This window comes from Cervus elaphus, chromosome 17, assembly GCF_910594005.1.
Source record: "Cervus elaphus chromosome 17, mCerEla1.1, whole genome shotgun sequence".
In the NCBI taxonomy this organism is placed as follows: domain Eukaryota; kingdom Metazoa; phylum Chordata; class Mammalia; order Artiodactyla; family Cervidae; genus Cervus; species Cervus elaphus.
In genome coordinates, this window is record NC_057831.1 from 63,281,608 (window position 1) to 63,302,782 (window position 21,175).

At 37.9% G+C, this 21,175-nt stretch overlaps 1 protein-coding gene across 3 annotated transcripts in view; it reads right to left on the reverse strand.

The window, feature by feature from the left end:
• Positions 1–21,175, reverse strand: part of GABRA2 (gamma-aminobutyric acid type A receptor subunit alpha2) — a 140,565-nt gene that overhangs the window by 75,636 nt on the left and 43,754 nt on the right. For all 3 annotated transcript variants that reach the window (XM_043871103.1, XM_043871105.1, XM_043871104.1), the window contains one exon: positions 10,121–10,188. In XM_043871103.1, the coding sequence (XP_043727038.1) occupies positions 10,121–10,188 (68 nt within the window). The remainder of the gene's footprint in view (positions 1–10,120; positions 10,189–21,175) is intronic.

The window sequence follows — 21,175 nt, forward strand, 5'->3', positions numbered from 1 at the left end:
TAAATCTTCAATCTTTCTACTTGACCCAGGCTTCAATCATTTCTTGCCTGGCATATAGAAGCTTTCAAATAAAATTTTTTTTCCTTTTCTCACCCTCTAATATAAATTACTAGATTGCAGAAAATCTGACTCTTCACATATCCTCTATACTACCCCACCCTCAAACACAAAAACAAAAGCACACAAAACTTCTCTTCCTATGTTCCATATTCCAATGAATAGTACCATCATCCATTCAATGACCCCAAGCCTTCAACCCTATGATGGTTTTTGGCTTCCCTCAGCATAGAGTTGAATACCTCAACCTGTTAAAAGGCATACTGTCATGCCCTACAACAAGCAATTATGACTCCACAGATCTTAGAACAAGCCTAGGATATAACTTTTAAAATAAATACTTCAACTGATCCCAACACATTTCTATGAATCTCATTATGGGGAAAATTATTAAAAACTCCAGCTAGGAGGGTGCTGAAAAACACAGGCTGAATGTTCCCTAAATCTAATTCTTATGCTTCCAAAATATCAATAACTTTACAGTAGTTAAATTCTATATTCTGGCTTTAAAATGAGTACATATTATTAAATTACCTTTGATATATAGCAGTTGCCACATTTTTAGCAGTTTTCCATATTTAGACACATTTCCAAATGTCAATTTCTGATAAGTATTAACACCTTAAACTCAGTATCAATTTTCGACCAAATATCAAGATGTAATAATTCTCTAACCTCCCTATGATGTTAACACAGTTCAGTTCACTTTAGTCACTCAGTCATGTCCAACTCTTTGTGACCCCATGGCCACCCTATCCATCACCAACTCCCGAAGTTTACTCACACTCATGTCCATTGAGTCAGTGATGCCATCCAACCATCTCATTCTCTGTTGTCCCCTTCTTCTCCTGCCTTCAATCTTTTCCAACATCAGGGTTTTGTCCAATGAGTCAGTTCTTCACATCAGGTGGCCAAAGTATTGGAGTTTCAGCTTCAGCATCAGTCTTTCCAATGAAGATTCAGGACTGATTTCCTTTAGGAAGGACTGGTTGGATCTCCTTGCAGTCCAAGGAACTCTCAAGAGTCTTCTCCAACACCACAGTTCAAAAGCATCAATTCTTCAGCGCTCAGCTTTCTTTATAGTCCAACTACCACATCCATACGTGACAAGTGCAAAAACCGTAGCCTTGACTAGATGGACCTATGTTGGCAAAGTAATGTCTCTCTTTCTTAATGTGCTGTCTAGGTTGGTCATAACTTTTCTTCCAAAGAGCAAGGGTCTCTTAATTTCATGGCTGCAGTAACCATCTGCAGTGATTTTAGAGCCCCAAAAAGTAGTTTGTCACTGTTTCCACTGTTTCCCCATCTATTTGCCATGAAGTGATGGGACCACATGCCATGATCTTAGTTTTCTGAATGCTGAGCTTTAAGCCAACATTTTCACTCTCCTCTTGCACTTTCATCAAGAGGCTCTTTAGTTTTTCTTCACTTTCTGCCATAAGAGTGGTGTCATCTGCATATCTGTGGTTACTGATATTTCTCCTGGCAATCTTTTTTTTTTTTTTTATTAGTTGGAGGCTAATTACTTCACATTTCAGTGGGTTTTGTCATACATTGACATGAATCAGCCATAGAGTTACACGTATTCCCCATCCCGATCCCCCCTCCCACCTCCCTCTCCACCCGACTCCTCTGGGTCTTCCCAGTGCACCAGGCCCGAGCACTTGTCTCATGCATCCCACCTGGGCTGGTGACTCCTGGCAATCTTGATTGCAGCTTGTGCTTCATCCAGTCCAGCATTTCTCAAGATATATTCTGCGTATAAGTTAAATAAGCAGGGTGACAATATACAGCCTTGACATACTCCTTTCCTATTTGGAACCAGTCTCTTTTTCCATGTCCGGTTCTAACTGTTGCTTCCTGATCTGCATACAGATTTCTCAAGAGGCAGGTCAGGTGGTCTGGTATTCCTATCTCTTAACAAATTTTCCAGTTTGTTATGATCCACAGTCAAATGCTTTGGCACAGTCAATAAAGCAGAAGTAGATGGTTTTCTGGAACTCTTGCTTTTTCAGTGATCCAATGGATGTTGGCAATTTGATTTCTGGTTTCTCTGTCTTCTCTAAATCCAGCTTGAACATCTAGTAAACTCTAGATCAGGAATCTGGATATGACTTCAGCGTGCCCATTGTTTAAGATCTAACCCTAACACTTCTCAGAGCAAGAGACGACCACCCGGGCTGAGGTTCTCAGTCCAGGCTTCAGTGCAACAGCTGGTGGCTGCACCACTGTGTCTGAAGAATACGCTCACATAGCAAACATGTTCACTGGAATGGGAAAAGACCTCCTATGCAGACTAAATAAAGAGGGAAAAGACACACACTGAGGAGTTATAAATTGCTTAAATGTGCAACTAGATACTACCTACTCTATTAGTTAGCTACTAGTACATTCCCAAGTTTACCTTCTTACTCATGAATTTCTTAAAAGTTGAATTTTTGTAAAAATTCAACTTAATTGCAAACACTGTAATTAGAATCTTTAATTATAATTTAGGTCTGCAACTTTCTTTGGGCAATTATGCTAGTTAATGATTCTGAGAATAGCAGTGTGTATGTGTGTGTATGTGCTTGCTCCTTTGGGTCTTAATTCTTTTTGCTAGGCTGCTTTTTTCCTCTCAGGCTAATGTCACAACAAATCTGATCACTGACCTGCACACGCAGACTTAAGAGTTTAGGTTCTGCTACTGAGTATGCACACTGCATAGAAATAAGAGTATCAGCTAAGTCTCCCAAAGTGAAATTCAATTTATTCTTTACTATTTACCTATTAACAAACTGCTTCTGTAAGATACAAATTAGATACCTTCATATCCAGTTTTATGTATGGGCAGTAATAACATGAGTATCCTGCCCCTCTGTATCATAATAAATTTCTTTATGTTTAGAGAAGCACACATAAGTTTCATTTCCTGACCTGGCCATCCATGCTAACATGAATTCAAACTTTTCCTCATTATTTTCCTTGCTTTCCTATAAAAGTAATATCGATTGAAAATCATTCCATGTGAGCAACATGAAGGCCAAATCATTTCTATTTCACATGTGTTGAAATTAAGCTCTGCCTTCTCTAATAGATTTACAATATGAGGAAGTATCTGTGCTGTGTTACACATGTATATAGATTAAGCAACTTTCATGGTCTTCTCTAGATATGGACAAATATCAAACAGTAGCTATTCAGTGATCAAACTATCTCTGGACTCTCCCTCAAAATCCTCTTCATATCACACACCATGATACACACCTATTATTAGTGAATGACCCTTCAGCTCCAATTCATCCTCTTTTCCCTTTCTTTGAGACATGGGAGAAGCGCCCTGTACACTCTGCTCCCTCGTCAGCTCATGTAATGCCAGGCCTTGTCACTAGAGGACACGGCCACGTTTTTAGCAAAGAAAGAGGGCTTTCTTTCCTGGCTCTCTTCCTGGTTTAGCTGCATTGCTATTTGGTTCCGCTGCAAAGGACCGCCATGCTGTGAGCTTTCAGCCAGTAGGCACGACATTCCTCTGACCAGCTTCAGCATGTCCCTTCATGTGTTTCTTCACTGGCTGTTTCATCACCAGCGGCAGGTGTATCCTCCTCAAGCCACAAAGTCCTCTCCGGTGAGCTCTAAATCTTGGCCTTGGGGGAAAGGACTCCCTTACAAGTCTTGAGTTCCGTCCTTGTTCATGATGCTTACCCCAGAAGCAGATGCTGCACTTTCTGCATGTGCTAAATCTACTTTGCTTAGAGTCTCCTTTTACATTTTTATTTAGCCATCTTGCCTGAATTAACAATTCATTTTATTAAATTTTCTCTGTTCTAATTACTGTTATGGATTCTTTCCTCTAACTGGACACTGATGATAGAGTATGTGCCCAGTTGATGGTCTCGCAATTAATTAGGCTGCCCTCAAGCCAACTATTGGTAGGAATGAGTAAGCAAGGTACATAAAGATGGAAATCAAGTAGAAAATTGGACACGGCCAAAGAGAATTCTATAGGACGATGTTAGGCTGGGTGATTTGAGGACAATATATGCTAGGAAAAAACATCTAGGACCTTGAGCAGCTCAAGAGGGTGCAGAGATGTTAAATATATATTTCATTTTAGGGTAATTTACATTGTATACAAGTGCATGTACTCACATACATACACACATAATCCAAAATACATAAAGAAAACAAAGCAATACATGATTTTTTAAAAATTTAAATGTTGCCAAATACAGTTTTACTCAAATCAATTCAACCTATAGAGTTTGCACTAAATGAGTGCATTTTCACATTTAATGTAATGTGTGGCAGTATCCCCCCAAATATGGGAGCTTATCTTGAGTCTGTTAATATTTTTTTTTTTAATTCTTGGGCTAAAGTCACTAAAAAGACCAATGTTCTAAACTCAGTTCAGATATGAGCCTGTTTAAATTTGGTCTGTTGCTAATGACAATGCATTTAACATCAGCTACCAGCTTTTATTTTTATTTTTTTGCATATATCTTATTAATATTTATTTCATTTTTAAGAATCACAGCAGCAGACAGACAGGACCACAAACACACAGCTGCTAGATGCATGCCCACTTTATCGTGACAGCTTCGCTCAGACACAGTTGTGTCCCAGTTCTGGGCACACTGTCCTTGACCTTAAGTGTTCAGCTTCACACGTCAACATTCCCTGCCCTGGGTTTCAACTTGACATCAGTGGATTCCTTCTGCAAATCTTTGATTCATGTAGGACGATTAAAACGCTTTTTCCCATTTTCTTATTTGCCTTTTCCCAGGATTTAGGATTTGTAAAAAGATATAAATTTACCATGAAATGCTTGGAAGGAATTCCTATATGGAAACACTAAATGATGACAGTTTCTGTTTTTCAAAAAAGATTCAGCTTTACTGAAGTGTAACTGACAAAAAACACATAAGATTTTTGAAGGAGTCATAGTGGTAGTTTGATATACATAGTAAAACGACTCCCCCTGTCTAGTTAGGAAACACATCCATCGCCTCACATTTATTTATTTATTTGTTTTTGGCGAGAGCATTTAAGCTCCACTCTTCTGGTGTCATTCTGCTGCTAACTCTTATCTAGACTGTTTGCAGCTCCATCAACTGCAGTAAACCAGGCTTCCCTGTTCTTCACCATATTCCAGAGTTCGCTCAAACTCATTTCCATTGAGTCAGTGATGCCATCCAACCATCTCATCTTCTGTCACCGTCTTATCCTCTTACCCTCAATCTTTCCCAGCATCAGAATCTTTCCCAACGAGTCGGCTCTTTGCATCAGGTGGCCAAAGCACTGGAGCTTCAGCTTCAGCACCAATCTACTCTTTCGGTGAATTTCAATTATTCAATGCAGTGTTATCAACTGTAGTCATCAACTGGAGCCTCAGACTTTATTTGTCTTGTAGCTGAAAGTTTATGCCTCTTCACCAACCTCTCTTTATTTTCCACACTGACAGCCATTTATCTATTCCCCGTGGTATGACCTTTTTTATGCCACATGAATATGATACAAGGCAATATTTGTCTTTCTCTGCCTGGTTTATTCACGTAATGCCTTCAAGGTCCATCCATGTTGTCAAAAATGCCAAGAATTTTTCTCCCAGTGTGATATATGTACATATATTAATATATGTATCACATCACATTTCCCTATCTTGGCTATTGGGAAAATGGTGAATAAAAACAGAAGTGCAGGGAATTTCTCGGTGATCCAGTGGTTAGGACTCAGTGCTTTTACTGCCAGGGTCTGGGTTCAATCCCTGGTCAGGGAGCTAAACATCCCCCACACTACACAGGGTGGCCAAAAACAAAACAAAACAAAACAAAAACAGAAAAGCTAGTGTAGATTTCTCTTGGGGACCTGTTTTCATTTTGGATGTACACCAGACATGGATTACTGAAGATACAGGAGTTCCATTTTTAATTCTTTGAGGAACACCCATACTGTTTTCTATAGCAGTTATACCAACTTATAGTTTCAATAATGGTGCACAAAAGTTCTCTTTTCTCCATCTCATTAGCAACATGTATCTCTTGCCTTTAAAAAAAACTGAGGTATAGTTGATGTATATGTTTCATCCATACAACATAATGACTCACAACTTTGAAGTTTATACTCCATTTTAAGTCATCATAAAACACTGCCAATATTCCCTGTGATATGCTACGCAACATATCCTGAGAGCTTAACGACTTTGCAAACTGTAGTTTGCATTTCTTAATCGTGTGCCCCTACCTTGCCCCTCCTCCTCTCCCTCTCTCCACTGGCTACCACTAGTCTGTTCTCTATCTCTGAGTCTGTTTCTTTTTTGTTATATTCACTAGTTTATTTCATGTTACAGATTTCACATGTAAGTGGGTAAGTGATATCACGCTGTATATCTCTCATCTTTTTGATGACAGTCATCCTAACACGTGTGAGGTGATACCTCACTCTGGTTCTGACTTACCTTTCCTTGATGATTATTGATGGTGAGCATATTTTCATGTACCTGTTAGTCATTGGCGCGTCTTCTTTGAATAAATGTCTATTCAGTTTTTCTCCCTTATATAAATTAGATTATGGTTTTTGCTTTGTTTTACTTTTTTACTATTTAGTTGTGGCAGTTCTTTATATATTTGGGATGCTAACCCTTTATCAGATATATAATTTGCAAATATTTTCTTCCATTCTGCACAGTACCTTTTCAGCTTATTGATCTTTTTTGCTGTGTAGAAGGTTTTGGCTTGATACAGTCAGTCCTACTTGTTTATTTATGCTTTTGTGTCAGGTTTAAAAAAATCATCACCAAGACCAATGTCAAAGGGCTTATCTCTCATATTTTCTTCTATGAGTTTTATGATTTCAGGTATTATTATAGTCTTTAGTCCACTTTGAGTTGCAGCTACCAGCTTTCTAAATGTTTCAGTAATCCCAAAGAATGGTCAGAACAAAAGGAGGAGAATTAGCTTAATCCATTATCACTACTGGAAAAGAGTCACTTCATACATTTTGCCAAAAATACATGACTGTCTAAAACCCTCAAATAGCAAACATTATGTGTCTAGGAAAAGTATATATTTTGATATATATTTTTTTGAGATAAAATAATTCACTTTGCAAAGTGAACAAAAACTTTTAACACAGTACTGTTAGCACCAAGATTCACTACACAAAATCTGCAACATTGAAAACTTTGATATCTGGGGGCCCTATACCATTTGCCTTTCTGTTTTGGCTGGTAATAAATCACCAAAGTAACCATATAAGAACCATAATGTATATAATATCCTGCTATTCTTTCAACTGTGCTTGGCACAATTCTGATTCTCTACACTTGGCTCCACATAGAGGTCAGGTGTTCATTCTCACTGTGTCTCTAATACGTGGGAGCATTTACTAAGACAAGCTGCACAGAAATATTAGCTTTATTGCCAACTAATGTAGAAGTTGAAGTTGGGGGGAAAGCACTTAAGGTTTCACATATTAATTTGAAAGAACTTCAAAGATCTACAGTGTTTGGTATCAGTCACCTCCCCAAAACTGATAGCTCGGTTGGTAAAGAATCTGCCTGCAGTGCAGGAGACCCTGGTTCGATTCCTGGGTCAGGAAGATTGGCTGGAGAAGGGATAGGCTACCCACTCCAGTATTCTTGGGCTTCCCTTGTGGCTCAGCTGGTAAAGAATCTGCCTGCAATGCAGAGACCTGGGTTCGCTCTCTGGGTTGGGAAGATCCCCTGGAAAAGGGAATGGCTACCCACTCCAGCATTCTGGCCTGGAGAATTCCATGGACTGTATAGTCCATGGGGTCACAAAGAGTCGGACACGACTGAGCGGCTTTCACTTTCACCCCTCCTGTACTTGACATCTCCAGCCTCCAAGTTCATCGAGTTCTCTGGCTGTGAGGTCAGAGCAGTGGCTCTGGGTGGAAGAAAAACATATTTTTGTGATAAAATTGGCATAACTAACTCCTACAGGAAAGGTAGGCATGCCCCAATAAACTGTGTAATTATAGGAATGTAAACTGATGCAGTCACTACAGAAAACAGTATGGAGGTTCCTCAGAAAACTAAAAAGAGTTGCCATGTGATTCAGCCATCCCGCTCATGGAAATATATCTGGAAAAAAGCAAATACTCTAATTTTAAAAGATACATGCACCCCAATGTTCATATCAGCACTATTTAGAATAAGCAAGACTTGGAAACAACCCACGTGTCTGTCAGTAGAACACTGGCTTAAGAAGATGTGACGTACACACACACACACTGGGATAGTACTCAGCCACAACAAAATGAAATATCACCATTTACGTCAACAGGGATGGACCTAGAGAATTTTGTGTTTAAGTATAAAGTGAAGTAAGCCAGACAGAAAGACAAATACTGTATCATATCACTTATATGTGGAATCTAAGCAATAATACAAATGAATGTATATACAAAACAGAAACAGATTCACAGACATAGAAAACAAACAAGGTTACCAAAGGGAAGGTGGGGGAAGGATAACTTAGGAATATACGATTAACAGAGGTGGGAGAAGGATAAATGAGGAATATATGATTAACAGATAAAAACTACTCTACATGCCATAGATAAGCAATGAGGATTTACTGTATAGCTCAGGGAACTGTATTCAATATCTTATAATAACCTATAATGGAAAATAATCTGAAAACAAAGTAACTGAATCATTAGGCTATACACCTGAAACTAACACAATATTGTAAATCGGCTATAGTATAGTTCAAAAAAAACTGGCGAATCTTGTTTATGAGCATCTGCAAGAAAGGAAAACCTTTAGTTTTAAACCCATGTTTATCCAGATGGAAAACATCCATGCTTGTCATCCTTCCCCATGGGGTATCAGATAAAAGGAAGAAACTTGGGAGGGCGACATGATGGAGGATGGCCAGGCAAAGCCTGGGACAAGGGCATCTCCTCTAATTCTCATTCTCTGACAGCAAGAAAGGTGAATGAAAAATAATTTATACAAAAGTTTTCTACAGTACAGCATGACAGGGAGCAGTAGAAGGTGCTTCAGGCAGACATAAAATGCTTATGCTTAACCAAGAATTTAGTGATGATTGGTCTAGTGCACTGATTTCTAACCCAACCGACCAATCTCCCTCTTCTACTGATCTCACTTTAAAGAAAAATAAAGACCAGTTCCACAGAATTCAAGTTTTCTTGAAAACTAGAATTCTAGATTCTAGTTTTCTTAGACTGATTTATATGTACCTATTATAAATGAGGAGTGTTTGTTGCTGTTCAGATGCTAAGTCGTGTCTGACTTTTTGCAACCCCATGGACTGCAGCACACCAGGCCTCCCTGTCCTTCACTATCTTCCAGAGTTTGTTCAGATTTATGTCCATGGAGTTGGTGGTGCTATCTAACCACCTCATCCCCTGCCACCTGTATTGTATTTATTGCTATGACCAGTATGACTAGAAATCCACCTTATTCAATGCCAGCAGAAGGTTTCCATTTGTAACACTGATCATGACCACAACCTGTAAGAAGCAGTTACCTATGAAACTGTACAGACGTATGGAAGTCAAGTAGGGGCTTTAATCTTAGAAAATGCTTCTCAGTAATATCATTACTTTATTTAAACAACTGTTTGCCACACTGTAGCTGGGTAGAAAGCTTTGAAAATAACATAAAATATAAAGAGTTAATCTGACCACTTAAGTTAGAATGGTGCACCATTCTACAAGCAGATTAACAGCCTCAACTCTCTCTGTATTTGGGCAGACTAAACAGGCATGGGCTTCCCTGGTGGCTCAGAAGGTAAAGAATCCGCCTGCAATGTGGGAGACCTGGGTTTGATCCCTGGGTTGGGAAGATCCCCTCGAGGAGTGCATGGCAACCCACTTTAGTATTCTTGCCTGAAGAATCCCCATGGACAGAGGAGCCTGGCAGGTTACAGTCCGTGGGGTTGCAAAGAGTCAGACATGACTGAACCATGAAGCACAGCAAACAGGCAAAACAGGCATGAGACAGATACGTAATCTACAACACTAAAAATATGTGTTTATTTTGAATTATCTCCCACACTTCCCATTATACGAAGAAAAAACATTATGAAAAACTTACCATGTCTGTATCTGAGACAGGGCCAAAACTGGTCACATAGATGTTAGTGAAGACTTCGGTAATACTGTCTGGTGTGAGAAAAAGAGATTGAATATACATATTATATTATGAGAACCAGAGGCGACAGAAAGGGTCAAGATCATGGCAAGGTGAGAAAGTTTTGTGATAATTGGGAATATTCTGTTTGCTTTCTTTTCAACGTTCACAACCAACAAATATAGCTATATGGCTTAATTATTCCCTAGGGTCTTACAGTCCTAAATGCTAAATGCCCAGAAAATGTAAGACATTCTTTTTGGAAACTATACCTGACTAGAGCTTTTTGTTTTGAACTCAGAATGGTTTCTCAGAAACTATCTTAAATGTACCAGTATAGAAAATAAAATAAACTTACTATCCTTACTGTATGATATAGTCCTAAAATTGATGATTAAACCAAATATTTCAGATAGTATTTCATGATGGTAGAGATTTAGTTTGTAGACTGTAAACTACTATATCTTCTCAATAATGCACAAACACACTGCTAATCACTATAAATAAACATAATTCATATTAATATAAAAAGGTTTATCATTCAGTGACACAAAAAAGCAAATAACATTCATTAATCACAAGGACTATGTCCAAAAAAGATTGTTTTTAAATGTATTTAAGAATGCCTGAACTGCTAAAATTAAATTAGATTTGGAAGTTATGTAACTTATAAAGTAGAGCATAATTAACTGGATTGCTCTGCTAAACAGATGATTTAGATTTTTGATTTTTAAATAAGCCAAATGGCAATGGGGGAAAGCTCAAAGTAAAAAATTAAAAATGAAGCCCTTTCAATATTCTTATAAGAAAAAAATAACATCATTAATTTCTACCATCATAAACTTAATGCCTCAATTGCTAAGTGATAACCGTGTAATTCTGCACAAACAATATCAGGAAATATGTTAACATTATACTGGGCATTAATTCACAACCATAAGACAGCAAACTAAGTTTAGGATATAGTATCTACTAAAGCAAAAGTGAAAGAATTTTAAAGTAACAGAGAAGACTGAATACTTATCCTTCAAAGGTCTGAAAATATAATAAACTGCATGACAAATCTGTGAAATAGAGTCTCTGCTATCATCCCAATACACTTACACCTGACGTATGGACAGTTAAGGAAATGTGCCCCAAGACCCACACTCCGCAGAGTAGACAGAGCCAGGTTTTAGGACCCACGCAATCTGGCTCTTGAGCACGCATGGTAAACAAAGTATTGGATTCAGTCAAGAATTAATCTAAACCTGTTTTCTTATTAATGACATATTCTACTCTCCGCAATACTCTGTGTCAAAGCATAGCATGGTGTTCCAAATAAATATATTCTTTCAACTTTGTTATTTTATATACTATTTTATTCCAAAAAAATGGTACTCATGAAATTCTGTTTTGAAACTCATCTATAAAGTTAATTCTCAGCTGCAACCTGCCCCCAAATATCTGTAGAGGGTCTGCTCCATAGCTATATGTTTGTGCAGTCACACAGGTCTCTGTGTTCAGAAGAGTCCTGTGCGTGGTCTAATGTTCTCCTTCCACTTCCCTGAAATTCTTAATTATTTTCTGAATAAAGCACCCTACATTTTCATCCTGGACTGGGTCTCACAACTTATATAGCTGGCCCTGGGTCTGACTTATGCATGTTTTTTCCTCTTACTCATGCCAAATCAATCATACTCTCACATTTACTCAAACAACTGAATAAAATTGTAGTCATTATAGATATTGACTTATTAAAATGTTCCAGAAGAGAGAAATTAAATGTTAAGGTAGACTTCACCCAAATATAGGCAAATGGAAGTATTCTCCTCAGTCTGGAGTTGTTAAGTTAGAAAAGAGTGATGATAAAAATACATGAAAATATTCATGCTAAGAATATGAAAGAATACCCACTCACACACCACATGACAAGTAAAAAGTAGGTAGAATATGGTCATCCTAATGAATGCAATGAGGTGCCAACTAAGAATCTAAAGAGAAAAAAAAATGATTACCCTCAAAGCTCTAAGCAGTAAGAGAAACAGCTCAAGACACAGAACACAGATATGCAAAGTTACCCTAAAGGAAATGATTTCAAAGTTCGCTGACTTCATAAACACAGTTAAAGAACACATGCATTGCAAAGGATATTCTCCTGTTATGCATGTTCGAAAAAAGTAGAGGAAAATAAAGTGTCCCGGAAACTAGAGGTGAGTCTTCAAAGGCAACTTACACCCCTGTGAAGAAATGAGTTATGCAGTCACTGCTGCTAAGAAATCCAGTAATCTGAGGTATGGAATAGTAACTGAAGTTACAGACCTGGGAGCCATCAGTAAAATAAAAAATGTGTGCAGTGGCCAGCTTGGAGAGAGGGAAGGTCTAGAAGAGGAAAAGGCTGCAGTGATTTTATACAATCTTTGAGAAGCTTGATTGTGAAGGAGAAGGGGACTCTAGCAACAGGGGAAGGTGGGGGAGTGGAGAGACTGTTTTTTGCTTACTGGTTTAAGGTAGAAGATAGTTAAGCATCTGCCAATGCAGACAGAAGGGACTCCGGGAGCAGCTGAATTTTTAGGAGACAAGATCAAAAAAAAGAGAAATATCCCTGAGTAAGCATGTAAAGCATTCATTAAAAAGGCTCACAATATATACACGGAGGGAAGGAGGAGGGACTATCCTTGATTATGTCAAGTGAGAAGAGTGTTGAAATAAAAGGAAGCAGGTTTTCAGGTCTAGTGGCAGGAAAGCTCCTGGAGATGAGAGAAATTCTGAGTTACGTGCAAAATACCTGTTCCATCACTTTTACTAAAATAAATGGTGATTCCAAGTCAAAAGTTTGATAGCTTAAATAATTCCGTTAACAACATTTACAATAGTAAACATCCGCAGAAGACCAACGGGGCATGTGCTGCAGCCCTTTGTCCGTATCCCGCGGACAACCATGACTCCTCACCGTGCTGGGATGCTCTGCTGCAAGCTCCTGGGAGGCTCTGCTTGGGGGCTTTTCCTGGCTGCAAGGGGCGAAAAGGAATCGCAGAGGAGTCTGTGCTCCTGGGAACAGCCATCAACCAATGACTGATGAGTTGGAGGAAATATAACTCAACTTTATCCCCCTCTCAGTGGACACAACTCTTGGGCGTGCGCTACACCATTTCCCAGGTGACCTCCACGGGATGAAACTCCACCTGTGCTCAGCCGTAACCTGATGACGATGGTACCCTGCGTTGGCTGTCCTCCCTGTATCATTGTGTCCTTCCCCAGCTAGTGTCTGTAGATACCACTTCCCAAATGATTGTGCATCAAATATCATTCACTTACTCTAAGGAGAAAGAATTATAATAATTAAAGACTTGGGAAAGATATTAGTTGTACTAAAAGATATTAATTAATTGGAGCTAATCATCCAAACAAGCAGCTCTACTGTCTTCATCCCTGTAATTTTGATATTAACGGTAATGTTAAGTAGTATGTGAGCTCACAATACGAAGAGTAAAATCAAACTGCAGATGACATCTCTTCAGAAAGATCAGGATGCTAATAATTGTGCTCACCGTGTAGCACAAGTAGACTGTCACACACATATTTTAGGACAAGTTAGTCATTGCTCTGTTTTGCTTTACTCTCAGCAACAACAAAGACATTGTGCTTCCTGGGATTATTCCCAAAACACCTACACGTGCCATTTGTCATCAGTCAAGTTTGTTCAAGTCAACGAACACTTTCTAAGTTATTTTTGTTTACATGGCACTTAGTGTTCCTATTAAAAGTTGGAAACTTTGAATCTGATAATATTGTTACCATTCTACCACAAAGGAATTGTTCCTCTTTACCCAAAATCTTCCTCCCAGTAGATGCTCAACACATGCTAGATAAATATAGTGCCCATAAAATCAGAAAGAGTTAAAAAAAAAATCAGAAAGAGTTAAGAAGAATAATAAAATCAGTATGAACTGTGTTTTCATACAATCACTTTTCACGGTAGTTCTATGTTTGGGTCTTTGATTCCTTATGATGATTTGGAAACATAAACCTATATTGAATACATGAAATTTCCTCTCAGTATGAGATTCCTGATGCTTTTAAATTTTCGAATTTTTATATATTCTGTTTGTTCTTCTAGTTTCATTTATCTACTTTTATTTTTCCTCCTAATGAAAACGCATTGATTTAAAAAGTATAGCCCATCTGGGGATCCCAAAGAAGAATCAAAGGCTTCCCTGGTGGCTCAGATGGTAAAGAATCTGCCTGCAATATGGGAAACCTGGGTTCAATGCCCGTATCAGGAAGATCCCCTAGAGAAGGGTATGGCTACCCACTCCAGTATTCTCACCAAGGACAAAGAAGCCTGGAGGGCTACAGTCCATGGGACTGCAAAGAGTCAGACATGACTGAGCGTCTAGCACACTTAACAAGATCAAGTTGCCTGTATGTTTATGGACAGGATACAAGGTCTTCAAAGGATAAACTAAACATACCCCATCATGACAATCACTGATTATGGGTTTCAAATCAACCTGATTCTGATATCACTGGAGAATTTATCTATCCTCAACAGGATCTGGGACTGTTCTGGTCCTTAGAACCATTGGCAGGTATAAGATTTGTCTCTCTCTCTTTGAAATGTCTTCCTCCGATATGTAATGATTCAGCTTACTCTGGTGAGGAAGCCGGAGACATTCTTCTCTCCCCAAAGCACTAGCAAGGGAAGTCAAACAGAAAAAGGAAGAGGAGAATGAATGCACACTGATTCTCATGGGTTTAGTGGGACCATTTGGTTCAGTTAACAAACAGCTTCTCAGGGCTTACTAAGTACAGTCCAGAGACATTCCCTGCCTGACAGACAAGGGAGAGAATGTTTCCAAAGGGAGGCTGTTAGTGGTACCAGGAGCAACTTATGTTCCTCGAGGTAACGTCTCATCAAGTCATGGCTCCATGCTCAGTTTGGGACTCTGACAAGGGGAAAAATGAAGAATTCTTGAAGTTCTCACTTCTGCTATTACACGTTAGATTCTCCTGTGAGGAGATCCTAGTGCCCCATCCCATACCAAGTTGCTAAGAATGGCATCCAGAGCACATCAGATGCCCTAGAACCTGAGAGGTCAAAGTGCAGCCTGGGCACAGGTCGTTAGAGGTCCGGTGTCCCTGGGTTAGTTAGAAACATGGAGATTATTAATCACCAGCTCAAAATCCTAAATTTTTCTCTAAGTACTAGTAGAAACCAGCTTACCAACTAAGTTATGAGAATTTATAAACTATGCTGATATAAATTTACATTTTGCTCCCCCCAATACATATTAAAAAATAAACATTCTCATGTGCAATATATAATGGGAACTCCCCAGTGACTCAGCAATGGATTCTTTAGAATCCACCTGCATTGCAGGAGCTTCAGAAAATGAAAGTTCGATCCCTGGGTCAGGAAGATCGGGACATAACAACACACTCCAGTATTCTCGCCTGGAGAATTCCATGGACAGAGGAGCCTGGCGGGATACAGTCCATGGGGTTGCAAAGAGTCATGACTGAAGCGACTGAGAACGCATGTAAGCCAATATATAATAAGGATAAACTTTTACCTTTTTAACATAAAGAATTAGTTTATAAATCAACATAAATGGAGTATTCTGAATGCACTAAGGACTGCAATTCATATATATGTATATATATTATATATATATTCTAATACAAGGGATTCAAAGAATTTCACTATTCATTTTCTTTACTATAAAATAAGGTGCTTAAGTTAAAGTATGCTAGCTGACTTTTTCTTTTATGACCTTTTCACCATCCTCACAGAACACTACTGTGGACAGCGATATTTTCATTTACTCTGCAAAATAATTTTGCAGTTCTTCTTTCACTACTGCGTAGAAAGAAAGTATTTAAATGTAATAGAAGTACAGACACTGAAAATACAATTTCAAAGGCCCGTGTAGGCCATGGCTTCAAATATTCAACATTCTGCCTCCTCTGTTTCTAGACTTGGTAAAAGGCACCGCCATTTCGTCAACTGTCAAACTTCAGTCTGAACTTCTTCCTCATATTCAGCATTTTAATTGCTGACCGGGTTCTGCTGACTCTATTTCATATAGTCCTTGACTTTTCCTCCCTTCCCCACCCTCACTGGCAATGACATTTGGAATGGCCTCTTCTAGCTTTACCGCTTCTAGACTCCCCAACTCCTATACAGCCTTCATGACACTGCTAGTAAAACAAAGATGTGATGGCTCTTCTCTGATTTTAATGTTCCTCAACGACTGTCCTTTCCCTCCAGACCAAGTTTGAAAATCACGGCACAGCACACCAGCTCCTTCGTGGCCTTGGCCATCTTTCCAGTCGACCCAATCTTGCCCCACATGGTGCATCTCAGCCATGACCACACTCAATTTCATGCCATCTTCCTTCAGGTTTTTTTTTTTTTTGGGGGGGGGGGGCGGGTAACTTGCTCTTTCCTCTATATAAAATTATTGTTGTTTAGTCGCCAAGTCATTTCAGACATATTTGCGACTCGGAGGTGGACTGCCAGGCTTCTCTGTCCATGGGATTTTCCAGGCAAGAATGATGAAGTGGGTTGCCATTTCCTTCTCTGGGGGATCTTCCTGGCCCAGGGATGGAACTCACGTCTCCTGAGTCTCCTGCATTGGCAGGCGGGCTCTTTAAGCTGAACCACTGCGGGAGCCTTCTATATAAAATGTCCTCTCACTTAAACCTTGTTCTTAAAAAATAAACTCAAATAACACTTTCTCTATAAAGTTGTCCTTGCCTTCCCTGAGGTATTTAACAACCTTTCTGTTGGTTCCAGAAGCTTTTATGTCTTCAAATGAAACACTCAGATCATATTGTAACTTCTAATGCGTGAGGAGTTGTTACATTGCTGTGTGTTTTCCCATTCTACTAAGGACCCAACAGCTCCCAATAGTTTGCTCTATATGAATAATATGGACCATCATAGAGCATCACAAAATGATAAACACAGTAGATTATGATCAAGGATAAGGCCATACAGATTCTGCCATACTCAAATATGAGATAAAGTGTTATCTTTACACCTATGGATAACCTGGGATAAATTACACATAGGAAAAGTATTATGATGGTAGATTGCAGAATTAAATAAATTATAAATGGGGAAAAATTAAGGCAAGTTTTCAAATTTAGATGTTAAAAACATAAAAATCATTTGCTTTTGTTTCTAATAGAGTTCAGTTCTCCTATTCAACAATCCAGTATTTTTCATCTACAACATCCTAAAGGTAAATGCACGAAGAGACTTGTTGGCAGTGTTACAAACTTTTGCTATCTTTCCCTGAATCTCTTGAAAAGTGAAAGTGAAAGTCACTCAGTTGCGACCCCATGGACTGTACAGCCCATGAGATTCTCCAGGTCAGAATGCTGGAGCGGATAACCTTTCCCTTCTCCAGGGGATCTTCCCAACCCAGGGATCTAACCCAGGTCTCCCACATTTCAGGCAGATTCTTTACCCAGTTAAGCCACGGTGAATCTCTTGGTTCAGCTTCAAAAAGAAACTCTGTACTTATAAAATGTAGCTTATTGATATTCTAATTTGATGATAGTATCAATTTCTTCTTAAAAATAAATTTGGTCGACATTAGTACAACAGGAAAAAAGAAATCTCTTAAAGTAATTAACTTCATCACCCATCACTGGGATGCTGTTTCCTGACAGTGTGTGCTTTGGAAAATGTTATGATTACTTTACACCTAACATGTAATTAGGAACTTTTAGAAACTTATATAGCAACCCTTAAGTACTCATCCTATCACTTGAATTCCCATTGTTTGATAATAAAAGGAACTTATTACCTATTAAGCATTTACTATATGCATGGACTGGGTTAAATTTTTATATATATTTTCAAGATCACCCTGTGAACTGTGCATAATTATATTCATTTTACCTCATCTAAATTCAACAGCTACTTAGAGTTATACTCAGACTTTTTTTCTGGCTTAAAAATTCCATGCTAATAACCATCCCAATAATAAAATGCCATTCAAAAACCAATGAAACAATTTTTAATTTAAGATTTTTTGGTATCTTGAGTAGTGCCAGTAGAATAACATCTTATATGCATTTACTACACACTTGTCATGCACCAGTCTCAAGTGACATACTTGAGGAGATATAATAATGTATAAAAAATTATAAGGAAACCTACAGTCCAGTTAAATAGTCAGTGCTACTTTTTACAAAATATAAAGTCATTTCAACTTTTTATTGTATCATATATGTGATAGAATATACGTTTCATATTAGTATGTATACATATCTACATTTATATATATGTGTGTGTGTGTATGGTTAGGGTGTGTATATATATATATACATATATATATATATATATATATATATATATGGCTTCCCTTGTAGCTCAGTCAGTAAAGAATCTGCCTGCAGTGCAAGAGACCCAGGTTTGATCCCTGGGTTGGGAAAATCCCCTGGAGAAGGAAATGGCGACACACTCCAGTATCCTTGCCTGGAAAATCTCATGGACAGAGGAGCCTGGTGGGCTGCAGTCCATGGGTTCGCAAAGAGTCGGGCACAACTGAGCGACTAACACTTACTTACCTACTTATATATATCATATGTTGGTGTGCGTATATATATGTGTGTGTGTGATATATGTATATATTTATGTATATGCATGTATGCACACCAATATATAAATTTTGGTGAACTGCTCCATATTTAAATCAAAAGACTTATGTCATTCTATCTTAAATCTGGAACTTTTCTAAAATTAATTTTTATTGGAGTATAACTTCTGAAGAGGGCTACATGTAAAAAGATACTGAGAAATTGATAAATAAATTTTCTTTCTTTCCTCCTTTCTTCCTGATTTTCTTCCTTCAAAAAAAAAACCATCATTGAGTTGATTGTTACACTGCATATTGTAACAACACATAGATAAAAGACATATAAAGGACATAGTATGTAGTCCTCGTGATCTTTGAGAGGAAAGAAACAGGTAAAGAGATGATTGTCTATGAAGCATGTATAAACAATAAAAATAATCAAATATGCTAAGTTGTGGTATCAGGAGGTAGAAGGTGGCTGATGGTATGAAGATCAGTGACTCAAAACTAGGAAGCTGGAGAAGGCTTCCTGAGCTACCCTTTTATTTATAGTATATGCTTCTTTCTAAACTTTTAAAAATTTTAAAATTGCTTTATTTTGCACTCAGAATCTTTCCCTTCTATCATTTCAACTCATTCCTCATGGTTTCAATTCATTTCTCATGGTCTTACAGTTATAAGCTTCACAGCTGAATTCTACCAAAAATTTGGAGAAGAGCTAACACCTAGCATACTCAGAGTCTTCCAGAAAACTGCAGAGGAAGATAAACTTCCAAGCTCATTCTATGAGGCCACCATCACCCTAATACCAAAACCAGACAAAGATGCTACAAAAAGAGAAAAGTACAGGCCAATATCACTGATGAACATAGATGTAAAAATCCTTAACAAAATTCTAGCAAACAGAATCCAATAGCATATTAAAAAGATCATACATCATGACCAAGTGGTCTTTATCCCAGGAATGCAAGGATCCTTTAATACCCACAAATCAATCAATGTAATACACCACATTAACAAATTGAAAGACTAAAACCATATGATTATCTCAATAGATGCAGAAAAAGCCTTTGACAAAATTCAACATCCATTTATGATAAAAAAAAAAAAAAACCTCCAAAAAGCAGGCATAGAAGGAACATACCTCAATATAATAAAAGCTATATATGACAAACCCACAGCAAACATTATCCTCAATGGAAAAAAAATGGAAAACATTTCCCCTAAAGTCAGGAACAAGACAAGGGTGCCCACTCTCACCACTACTATTCAACATAGTTTTGGAAGTTTTGGCCACAAAAATTAGAAAAGTAAAAAAAATAAAAGGAATCCAGATTGGAAAAGAAGAAGTAAAACTCTCACTGTTTGCAGATGACATGATCCTCTACATAGAAAACCCTAAAGACTCTACCAGAAAATTACTAGAGCTAACCAATGAATATAGTAAAGTTGCAGGATATAAAATTAACACACAGAAATCCCTTGCATTCCTATACACTAACAATGAGAAAACAGAAAGAGAAATTAAGGAAACAATTCCATTCACCATTGCAACGAAAAGAAAAAAATACTTAGGAATAAATCTACCTAAAGAAACAAAGGACCTATATATAGAAAACTATAAAACATAGATGAAAGAAATCAAAGAGGACACAAATAGATGGAGAAATATACCATGTTCATGTATTGGAAGAATCAATACAGTGAAAATGAGTATACTATCCAAAGCAATCTATAGATTCAATGTAATCCCTATCAAGCTACCAATGGTATTTTTCACAGAACTAGAACAAATAATTTCACAATTTGTATTGAAATACAAAAAAAAAAACCTCGAATACCCAAAGCAATCTTGAGAAAGAAGAATGGAACTGGAGGAATCAACCTGCCTGACTTCAGGCTCTACTACAAAGCTATAACCATGAAGACAGTATGGTACTGGCACAAAGACAGAAACATAGTTCAATGGAACAAAATAGAAAGCCCAGAGATAAATCCACACACCTATGGACACCTTATCCTTGACAAAGGAGGCAAGACTATACAATGAAGAAAAGACAATATCTTTAACAAGAGATTGTCTTTTAAAACTGGGAAAACTGGTCAACCACTTGTAAAAGAATGAAACTAGAACACTTTCTAATACCATACACAAAAATAAACTCAAAATGGATTAAAGATCTAAATGTAAGACCAGAAACTATAAAACTCTTAGGGGAAAACATAGACAAAACACTCTCTGACATAAATCACAGCAGGATCCTCTATGACCCACCTCCCAGAATATTGGAAATAAAGGCAAAAGTAAACAAATGGGACCTAAGTAAACTTAAAAACTTTTGCACAATGAAGGAAACTATAAGCAAGGTGAAAAGACAGCCCTCAGATTGGGAGAAAATAATAGCAAATGAAGCAACTGACAAAAGAATTAATCTCAAAAATA